The sequence below is a fragment of the Plecotus auritus genome (genome assembly GCF_963455305.1).
Source record: "Plecotus auritus genome assembly, chromosome: 8".
Taxonomy (NCBI): domain Eukaryota; kingdom Metazoa; phylum Chordata; class Mammalia; order Chiroptera; family Vespertilionidae; genus Plecotus; species Plecotus auritus.
The window spans coordinates 68,086,581-68,097,734 of NC_137782.1; the positions used below are offsets into that span (position 1 = coordinate 68,086,581).

The following is an 11,154-nucleotide window of genomic DNA, read 5'->3' on the forward strand; positions in this document are numbered from 1 at the left end:
CCTCCCTCTTGTGGTTGAGGGGCTCTGCCCCTCTCTGCAGCTGTCCCCTCTGGAGTGGGAAAAGGGCCAGGGCCACCTGGCTTGAGCAGAGCCACGGCTGTGTCTTCCAGGACCTACTGCGGGCCCACCTCAATCTCAAGGGGAACCGGAACACCATTTGGGATCTCTTCAACAGCCTTCAGCGGCGCAGTGGCTGGGTGGAGTCCCTCATCTGGGCACTGAGGGCCTGTGAGCTGGCTGCTCTTGCTGACGAAGTGGACCGCGTCTATCAGAGCCACCTGCCCTGTAAGCCCTACCCTGGCCCTGCTCTTGGAGCCCCTGTGTGTTCCCCTGCCCTCCACTCTCCCTGTTCCCTCACTCCTGGACCTCCTCCCTTCCTCTGTCACCCTCTCTCCCATCACTCCGGGGCAGTAGACAAACCTGGGTTTAGATCCCAGCTTAGCTACTTAGCTGTGTCCCTTTGGCCAGGTTTCTTAATTTCTCGGAACCTCAGTCTTCTCCTCTGTAAAACAGGGCTAATGGCAACATGTACCTCATGGGCTTGTGGTGGATAACCTGGGATGTCAGCATGTGGGGTGCTTAGGGGGGCTGAGCACCTCCCTGTGCTCAGTAAATGGAGCCTCCTCTCATTTTTGTGGCTGTCATGTTTGCCTCCCACACCTGTTCTCACTTTCTCCTGTCTCCTCTTCCTCAGTTCACCTTCTCTCTCTCCACTCTTCTCTCTTTCCCTCCCTTTACTGTCTCCTTTTTCTCCATCATGGGTTTCTTTTTTCCTTTCTCCACATCTCTTCCCTTCCCTTAGCAGTGGTTCTCAACCATTTTAATGCCGCGACCCTTTAATACAGTTCCTCATGTTGTGGTGACCCCCACCCATAAAATTATTTTCGTTGCTACTTCATAACTGTAATTTTGCTACTGTCGCGACCCACAGGTTGAGAACTGCTGCTGTAGAGCCTAAGACCATCGGAAAACACAGATATTTACATTATGATTCATAACAGTAGCAAAATTACAGTTATGAAGTAGCAACGAAAATAATTTTGTGGTTGGGGTCACCACAACATGAGGAACTGTATTAAAGGGTTGCGGCATTAAAAAGGTTGAGAACCACTGACTTAGAGCCTTTTAGATTACCCACCCCATTACCCCTGAGCTCCCCTCAGTACCCCCTGTCAGGCCAAATGCCCTTAGGGCGTTTTGTGAGGTCAGGGTCTGAGGGACTGAAACAGGAAGAAAAGGCAAGCCAGCCCTATTTATATTTCATCCTAGAGACCATTCCTGAAGCCCTGCCTAGATTTATAGCCTTACAGTATCATGCTGTTTGTCTTCTATCATTTTTCTCTACCTTCTGTCCCTCCGTTCCTTCCAAACGTGTCTCTTTATTTGTGGAGATTAACAGTGATTCCCTGCGTACAAACCACTGTGGTGGGGCCAGGGGTAGGTGATGGGGGCAAAGGGGAGGGGCTGAGGAGGAGGCAGCATCAGGTAGGGGGTCAGTTGGTGGTGACAGCCACCCACAGGAGGAGAAAGCCACTGGGTAGAAGAACACCTGGGGACAGTGAAGCTGTGACTGCTGACCCAATCTGGGTTGTGTGAGGCCAGTGAGGCACCCCACATTCTCCTCTTCCATCTTGCTCCACCTTCCTCTCCTTGTCCTCCCCAACCCCTGCCTCCCTCCCACTTCTGCCTCCCACTCAGTGAAGCGTGTCTCCTCTGAGGAGTGCCAGTCATATCAGGACAGCTTTTGGAGCTGTGGGGGTTTCGACAGCCATGGCCCTGGGGGTCCAAGAGCACCTCTCCTGTCACTGCTTAGGTGCTTAGGAACACCCCTGATTCCCCCTTGACATCACTATGTCTGTCCTCCAGTGAACCAGAGACGCCCCCCAGCCCCACCAGAGCCGCCGTCAGTTCCTGCTGAGACACCAGGGCCCTCCACACCCGCTGTGGCCCCCAGTGCCTCTCACAATAGCTACAGAGACGAGCCAAGTTACCCCATGCCTGTCCAGGACACCCAGTCGCCAGCGTCCCCGGGAGAGGTATGTCCTCACGATCTGCCTTCTGCCCCCTGCTTGTGTGTTGCCATCTGCCTACTTCTGCTCACCCAGCCTTCCAGAAGCCCTCTCCTACACCCCACAAATTGTGTCTAATCTCTGCTCAGAACCCCAGGGCTCCCCTAGTGGGGATCTGCCCCAGACCAGCTCCCAGACTGTTGGCCAAGGCTTCACTCTATGGCAGCCCAATCCTCTCATCAACCAGTTGTACCGTCACAGTTTGAGGTCTTTGCAATGGTGCATGTGGGTTGTTGAGAGACTAGGGGTTGATCAGATGAGGGGGCATAAGGTAGTAGGAGGTGATGGGGTAGCGGGTGGATGGTGGAGCTGTAATTATTGCCAATAAAGTGAAGTTTGGGGGAAAGATGACTGATTCTGTTGGGATAGGATGAATGGGCAGTGAGTGTTCTGGAGACACCAAACTGTGGATTTGAAGCCCAAGAAAGGGGTCTGTGCAGTGGCCTTACAGAGGGGGGACCTTTCTACAAGAGCGGAGGGATAGATAGGGACTCCCCAGGGGATGGTGTGTGTGGTTTCTATGAGGTGGATTCGAAGTCACCTATAGACAGAGGGTCTGGCTATAACCAAAGCCAAAGCAGTGGCTTCCTTGTTTCCTGTGCTCCGTGGTGTGGGCTGAGGCCTCTAGGAGCTGCCCCCAAGCACAAACTATCCTTTGCCAGCTCCTGGGAGAAGCAGTTGCCTTATTTAATTTTGCCTCTTGCAGAATTCAAAGAAGTCCCCACAGACAGCCAGCTCTGGGGCTGACCTGAGGAGGCCCACTGGCCCCCAGGAGCCCTCCTCTGACATGGCGTCCCTCAGCCCTCTGACAGCCAGTGGGCCTCAGGAGCAGGAAATAGAACTGGGCAGTACCCACGTAACAGGTATGTATAGAATCTGGCGTAGAGCCTCTCTGATCTCTAAGTGAGGGTGAGCATTAGAGTTGCCCCTCTGGCTTTCTTAGACAAGAGGCAAGGGTGGGAATAAAGGGAGTTTACCCCAGGGAGAAACCCAGTTCCTTAGAGGGTGTATTGGTTAGCATTTGCTGTATAACAAACAGTCCCCCAAAATTTAATAGCTTAAAATTTGACCATTTACTTAGTTCATGATTCTGTGGGTCAGCAATTTGGGCTGGTACAAGTGGTTCAGATCTTGGCTGAACTCTCTCTTGTGTACACATTAGTGTACACATAAGCTCTGCTTGTAGCTGTTGTCTGGGGCACCTTGGTTCTCTTCCATGAGTCTCTCATCCTCCAGCAAAAAGCCCATTTAATGGCAGTTGAGCAGAGTTCTGAGAAAGAGAGGGCTCTTGGGGCATAGGCTCAAAACTGGCATGGTGTTCCTTGTGCCTCATTGTATGGGCCAAAGAAAGTCATAAGGCCAGCCCAGAGTCAAGGAGTAGGCGACATTCCATCCTTACATGATAGGACTGACAGAGTCATATTTCAGAGGGCATGGATACAGGTAGGAGAAGAGAATTGGGGCTATTTCTGCACTCTACCAAAGGGACTGTATAGGGATCTGCCAGTACCTGGAGGACAGTGCAGAAGGGAGAGTACAGGGTAGCACTTAGGCACTGCCCTGCCCTAAAATGGTCTCAAGCTCCCAGAAAATCATTAAAATTTCTCAGCCCCCAGCGGAAGTATGGTCTTCATCAGCCAAAGGCCCAAATCCCCACACTAGACCTCAGTATTCCCCCTTAGGTATGTAGAGCTGTCCACTGTGACTATCCAGGCTGGCATCTCTCTGCACCACTATTTCCCAAGCTGTGTTCCACATGACACTGGTACCTGGCCAGCCCTCGGTGTCCCTGGGACAGCCACGAGGCACATGAGCAGTTAAAGGCTCAGAGAAGCCATCTTAGTGGCCCTAGACTTCTGTCGCCTCATACCCTGCCCCAAGCACGCATTTGCATTTTGCAGTGTCAGCTTGCCATGCACTACCTTTCAGGAATTGCTGCTGTGGACCAGAGAGAGGCAAAGGGCACTTCGATTTCATTCGTGTGTGGACAGGTTCCACAAGATTCTGTGGTGTTATATTTGGGGTGGTGGGCACATCAGAAGCACTCCTGGCCTTTGTCAGCTGTAGGGTGTTGGGTGTGCATTCTCAGAGTTCCATAGAAAATCCTGACATAACTGCCCTATGGACAATCACCACCTGTTCCCTCTGCTTTCCCCAGGGCAGGCCCTCCTCCAGGGGTGGCTTTGTGCCTGCAACCCCTCCTCCCCCTCCCGCCCCCCCACACACATCAAGCCCTTAGGCCTCCTAGGAGATTTGCACACATTGGGGGGTTGCTGGGCCTCTGGAACCACGGGACTGGTATGAGCTCTTCTGCTTGAGCCATCCTGCTGCCCTGATCCAGGATTGTCCTGCTGGGCTGGGGCAGGGAGAAAATATGGCAATGGGAGGAACATCTAGGATTCTACCAGGCTAGGGAGGAGATGGAAAAGGCAGACACTGGAGGAAAGGGGGTGTGTCCCAGGCAGGAGGAGAAGAAGCAGAGCAGATAATTAATGATATTCAAGCCCCTAGAGGCTGTTGGAGAGATGGACCATTTCATTTTTGTGAGAGAACAGACTCAGTGCTATAGGTCAAGGACTGAGGATAGACAGGACCAAGGATGTGCCTGTAGCTGTTGGGCCTTCAGGCCTAGGAGCAGTGACCAAAGGGATTGGGTAAGAAGTTGGGAAGCCTTGATGCCATAGAGATGGTGTGAGCTGGGGCAGAGGGACCCTTTTCCAGCTCTCTGATCCCAGCCCTCCTGTGGGTTTGTGTTTCCTCTTTTGTTTTATCACCTGCAGACATAGTCTCCAGCATTACATCATCCCATGGGCCTGTCTCTCCAACTGCCTCCTTCAAGCCCCTGGCCCGTTCTACCCCCAGGGCAAGCTGCTTGCCTGGACCCCCAGTGTCAGCTCCGTCTACTGGGACCTTCTCCTCCTCTGCAGGGGGTGCTGGTGACCAGGCTGAAACTACCACCTGCTCCAGTGGAGTAGCGGTACCCACCAACTCTGTGACCACCAGCACAGCACCTTCCAAGGTGCCCCGCCACTCAGCACTTACCAGCACAGTGCCTTCCAAGTTGCCCACCAGCTCAAAGACCCCTGGTATAATGTCCTCTAATGTGCCCACCAGTCTAGCACCTTCCAAGTTGCCTATCAGTTCAACATCTGCTGGCACAGTGTCACCCAAGGTACCTACTGGCTTGGTGCCTGACCACAGGATGCCCATGAGCTCGGTGTCCAGCAAGGTGCCTGCCAACACAGCACCCACCATCAGGAGTAGCAGCAGACCCTCGGAGGTGAGTCCTCACCTCTCGAAGCCGTGATCCAGGCCCCTTCCATAGCCCTGTTCTTGGACCCTTGCCGGTTTCCATTCTGGTCCAGAGCCTCTTTTTGAGGGTATAGGGACAGCTGAGAAGTAGCCTCATCCAGACCCCACACCATGTCCTTTAGAGCAGCGGTCGCGGACCACTGGTGGTCCGTGAGGTCCGAAAGGTTGGTGACCGCTGGTTTAAGGAAACCTTTGGAGCAGTGGTCGCCAACTGATGGTCCGCGAGGTCCAAAAGGTTGGCGACTGCTGCTTTAGAGTAATAACAATCATTAGAGCTCTTAAGTGTGGATACCTCAGGAGAGTCAGGCATGGTGGGCCACCCCCACTGGTCACATGCATTCATCCATTTAGATCTTACAGCTCCCTGGTAAGCTTAGTAATTCAGTTTTGCAGAAGGGGAAGCAGTGAGAGAGAGCGGAATGGCCTGTCTGCCTCAACACTTTGCTCTGCCCCTCCATGACCAAGGTTTTACAGACAGCAGTCCCATCCCATTTAGCCTGGGCAGCTACTCTGACCCAGCAGCCCCCCACAGCTACCTCTTTGAACCTGCACATATCACCCTACTGCTGCTATCTGCCCAGAGGAACCAAGCCCATGTGGCTGGCCACTCCATGGTCCTCAGGCCCAGGCTGAATGTTGGTTCAGATGGGGCCGTACACACCAAGGGCTCCCAGGGGTGGGGTTGAATTCACAGGCAAGCCAGTGAGTAAGGACAGGGCTGCTCTGGAAGAAGTCGCCACTGATGCTGCTGCAGGGCCTGGGTCTCCTCCCCCTACTGCTTTCCTAAACTATCGGTGGGTTGACTCCCTAAGAGGGTGACCTCATGGGTACTATGGGCTGGGAATTACAAGGTTGGGGTGCTAGTTCACGCCCTGGCCTAGGAATGGGGCCGTCCAACCTGGCTGGCAATCCCCAGTCCGTTCCATCCTCTCTCTCTCCTCTCTCTCTCTCTTTTTTTTTTTTTAACCAGGAGACGCCAGTGTCTCCAGCGCCCACAAGTGCCACTGCTAGAGGCAGCTCACCTTATGCAGACAGCAGCTCCAACAGCTGGGGCTCAGGGCCAGAGTTGAGCAAGCCAGGCAGGCTATCTTCCCAGATAGACAGCCAGCCATTCTCCGGCTGCTCTGCGGACCTTGCCATCAGCTACAGCAACAACACGGAGCCAGGACCTGACAACACCCCGGAGGAGAACGAGTACATGTCAGGGGACATCCTTAGGGTCCATGTAGCTGAGGGTCCCAGTGCTGACCTCCTGACAGGCAATCCTGGGCTGCATGCTGACCCCCAACTCATGGAAGAGAAGGAATTGCTGTGTGATGGGAAGACTCCCAGGGCTCCATGGCTTGGGATGGCCGCTGTCGGGGCGCTCCTGGCCACAGTCCTAGTAGTTGTGCTGTACCGGCGGCGCCTACACCAGTGAAGCCCTCTGCCCTTCCCACCATGCATCTGCTCTGTTCTCATTTATACATCTTCCTGAGGCATGCAGCCAGTCCCATTCTCCTTGTCCCTTCCTTGGGTCTGGCAGAGGCTGGGTCAGAGGGGGCTGCAGCCCTGCGGGGAGGCTGTGCCATTGCTGACTGAATCCTGGGAGGCAGCATTTCTGTCCAGCTGGTGCATTCGGCAGCTTCCTTACCATCCTTGGCTTTCTGGGCTCTGGGCTGTCCTGTGCCCTCCAGACCTGCTGCCCAGCAATCTGGGTTGTCGCCCTTGTCCTCTGGAGGAGGTCCCTCCGTCCAGGCCTTATCTATGTTTGCCATGGATCAGGAGGCACTGCTGAAGAGTGCAAAGGGTTAGCCAACCCTAACCCCCATCCTGCCCTGGTCCTTGGCAGCTGACGGGTGTCCAGGGAGGGGGATCCACAGGACCTCACTCCTGAGGCCATTGCCCTTGAGAGCAATGAGAGAACACTGGAGCTGCTTCTTATCCCCTGTCCCTTGTGTTCTCTGCCCATGCCAGGCAAGGGTGGGGAGGAGCCCGGGGGACCCTATAGACCCCTGGGAAAGCCCCTTTCCAGTCTTCTCACCACCTTCTCTGCTTCCCCTTCCTCCTGGTCCCCATCCCCATGCAGGTTGGGGAGGGGCCCTTTGGGGCAGACTCAGGCCGAAGTTAGAATTTCAGCTTCACCCCTTCCTAGGCTGTGTGGCTTGGGCAAATAGATGATCAAACAGCTCTGGTCTTGCTCTCCCTCATGGACTGTGAGTATTATGGCTCATCCTTCACTGTGTTCTAATGAGATTGAAGCATACAGGTGTTTGTCAAGTGCCTGGCCCAGAGCAGGTGGCCATTAATTGCTTCTCCCACCTCTCCCTGCCCACTCTGATAGAGAGGAGGGCATGAGAGGCAGAGTGCCCAGTGGGTAAGAGTAGCCTAGGCCTGAATCCCGCTCTGCCTCTCTCTCACTTTGCTCTTGGGCAAGGTGTTAACCTCTGTGCCTGTTTTCTTAGCTGTGAAAGAGGGATGAATAGTAAAAAAAATAAGTATATATACATATATATTTCTCCTAGTGTTGTTGTGAGGATTAAATGAGTTTATATAAATCTTAGAATGATTCCTGGCATTTACTAAGGGTGGGAAACATGTCATCATTCAAATTGGAGGGGCTGGAGCACCTGGCTACAACTTTAGAGGCAGACTCAGACCCTACTGCCTCATCCCCACCCTATTTAAATTTTTTTTTTTTATTGATTTCAGAGAGGGAAGGGAGAGGGAGAGAGAGAGAGAAACATCAATGATGAGAGAGAATCATTGATCAGCTACCTCCTGCATGACCCCTACTGGGGATTGAGCCTGAAACCCAGGCATATGCTCTGACCAGGAATCAAGCCGTGACCTCCTGACTCATAGGTCAACACTCAACCACTGAGCACCACCGGCCAGGCCCCTCCTGGTTTCTTGGTCTCTGTGGATGGCATCCAGTTCAGAGTTGATGGCCAAGAACAACCCTCTTTCGTCCATCTCAGTAAAGTAGTGTCTAGGGTTCCTGGTCTAACCTGTGCTGGAAGTGATAACTCTCCATAGATCAAAATTACATGTGCCTCTGTGCTCACCTTCCTGCTCTTTTCCATGTAGCCCAGGGCCACGAAGTTCACACCTGGTGTTTGGCATGGTCACTCAGCAGTACTCATTCCTGCTGCTGCTACTGTTAACAGCAGTAATAAAAAGGGCTACCACTTACCCTACACTTCACTGTGTGCCAGGCACTGGGCTTACGCACTTTACATATATTGACCCCTTTAATTCTTACCATTATGACCCAATCTATGGCTAGTTTGCAAGACTGGGAGGGAAAACTCTGGCCTCTGAGCCCCAGAGTGGGATGTTCTCCATGCCCATGACCCATAGTTTGGAGCCAGGAACCCCATTTAGAGTGAGCATTCATACCAACACATCCCTGCCCAGTGTGCCAAGTTCTGCCACCTGCTATAATAGTGTAATAACATACAATGTGTAATGAATATAGTCTCAGAGATGTAACAATCTATACTAATAAAAGGGCAATATGCAAATTGGTCAGGATGCCTTCACAGTAACAACCGAACAGCAGCTGTGTGGGGCGACCAGGCCAGCAGAGGTGGGCAGTGAGGGGCAACCAGGCCAGCAGGGGGGACAGTTGGCGGCGACCAGGCCAGCAGGGAGGGCCGTGAGGGGTGACCAGGCCGGCAGGGTGGCACTTAGGGGCAACCAGGCCGGCGGGGGTGGGACACTTGGTGGGGACCAGACCAGCGGGGGGTGGGGGAGCAGTTGGGGGCGACCAGGCTGGCGGGGGGGGCAATTTGGGGCAACCAGGCCTGTGGGGGGGCAGTTGGGGGTGACCAGGCTGGCAGGGGGGGCAGTTAAGGGTGACCAGGCTGGCAGGGGGGGCAGTTAGGGGCATTCAGGCTAGCAGGCAGAGGCGGTTAGGGGTGATCAGGCTGGCAGGGGGGGAAATTAGGGGCAATCAGGCAGGCAGGCAGGTGAGCAGTTAGGAGCCAGCAGTCCCAGATTGTGAGAGGGATGTCCGACTGCCGGTTTAGGCCCAATCCCCAGGATCGGGCCTAAACCGGCAGTCGGACATCCCCTGAGGGGTCCTGGATTGGAGAGGGTGCAGGCTGGGCTGAGGCCCCCCCCCCATGCACGAATTTCGTGCACCAGGCCTCTAGTATGACTATAATCATCATGTGTGTCTAGACTCAATGGTCTGAGGCTGTGTGTGGTAGGGTGAGGGGAGCAAGCCTAAAATGCCAGTCCTCTGGAAACCAATTTGGTTTAGCAGACATTGTTTAATAAAGGATCCCCCATACTGGGTCTAAGGCCTAAAATGAGGAAGACACCTATTGCATACCCTCCAGTGGTTAGAGACGGCTCACAGAGTGTGGTGGAGACAAATAGGTTTTCATATCATCATTTCACGTATTTATACAATATTTATATTATACCTATTGTGTGCAGAGTACTGGGAAAGGCTATGGAAATGCAGAATAATACAGCAAAGAGCCCACCCTAAGAGTCCCCTTCCACCACTTATTGTTTCCAATACCATAGTGAGTGGTCTAAAGGAATGTTCCTGAAGCATAGATGGGGATGGGGGGAAGAGAGAAGTATTGTCTGGGTCAGTTATGTACTATTAATAATTATAATACCAGCCCTGGCCGGTGTGGTTCAGTTTGTTGGACATTGTCCCGTGCATCAAAAGTGTGCCGGTTCAGCCCTAGCCGGTTTGGCTCAGTGGATAGAGCGTGGGCCTGCGGACCAAAGGGTCCCAGTTCGATTCCAGTCAAGGGCACGTATCTGGGTTGCAGGCTTCTCCCAGGCCCAGGCCCTGGTTGGGGCGTGTTCAGGAGGCAACCAATTGATGTGTTTCTCTCACATTGATATTTCTCTCTGCCTTTCCCTCTCTCTTCCAATCTCCCTAAAAATCAATGGAAAAATATCCTCCATTCAATTCAATTACTGGTGGGGGCACATGCCCATATTGTTTGTTTCAATCCCCCCCATGCAGGGGCGTGTGGGAGGTGGCCGATTGAGATGTCCCTCTCACATCAATGTTTGTTTCTCTCTCTGTAAAAATCAGTTAAAAATCTTCTTAAAAATTATTATAATACCGAAATCCAGGAAAACAGTAACACTTGGAGCTGATAGGGAATAAGAAAAATATTAAGTATAAATTTACAAAGACACTACCAGAAAGGCTAAAACAAGAGTGTCTGACAGGATCAACTGTTGATGAAAATACTATAGAGGAACAAACTCTCATGAACTTTTGGGGGCGTGTAAGTTGGTATATAATCTTTTGGAAAACTGGCAGTACTTCCTAAAGCTGAACACATGCATAACCTATGACCCAGCAATTCCACTTCTGGGTTTATACACAACAGAAACAAGAGTTTACATCTACCAAAATATGTGCAAGTATGTTGCTTCTTTTTTTTTTAAATTTAAATCTTCACTGTTGAAAGTATTACGTATGTCCCCTTCCCTCCCACCCCCATTGGCCCCTTCTAGCCCGCCCCCTGCCCCAGGCCTATTGTCTGTGTCCATGGGTTATGCATATATACATACAAGGTCTTTGGTTGATTACCTCCTTCCTACCCTCCTTCTCTCACACTCTGTTCCATGCTTCCATGTCTCTGGATCCACTCTGTTCATCAGTTTATTTTGTTAATTAGATTCCACATATGAGTGAAATCATGTGATACTTGTCTTTCTCTGATTGACTTATTTCACTTAGCATGATACTCTCCAGGTCCCTCCATGCTATCTCAAAGGGTAAGAGATCCTTCTTTTTTACTGTTGC

At 52.5% G+C, this 11,154-nt stretch overlaps 1 protein-coding gene across 5 annotated transcripts in view; it reads left to right on the forward strand.

Annotated features, from left to right (window-relative positions):
• Positions 1-8,893, forward strand: part of MAVS (mitochondrial antiviral signaling protein) — a 22,608-nt gene extending 13,715 nt beyond the window's left edge. For 4 of the 5 annotated variants that reach the window (XM_080686218.1, XM_080686216.1, XM_080686215.1 and 1 more), the window contains 5 exons: positions 111-285; positions 1,867-2,036; positions 2,776-2,932; positions 4,850-5,349; positions 6,352-8,892. In XM_080686218.1, the coding sequence (XP_080542344.1) occupies positions 111-285; positions 1,867-2,036; positions 2,776-2,932; positions 4,850-5,349; positions 6,352-6,801 (1,452 nt within the window). In that variant the 3' untranslated portion in view covers positions 6,802-8,892. Of the gene's footprint in view, positions 1-110; positions 286-1,866; positions 2,037-2,775; positions 2,933-4,849; positions 5,350-6,351 lie in introns of all 5 variants that reach the window. The other variant, XM_080686214.1, reaches the window with a different exon arrangement.
• Positions 8,894-11,154: the final 2,261 nt, after the last annotated feature.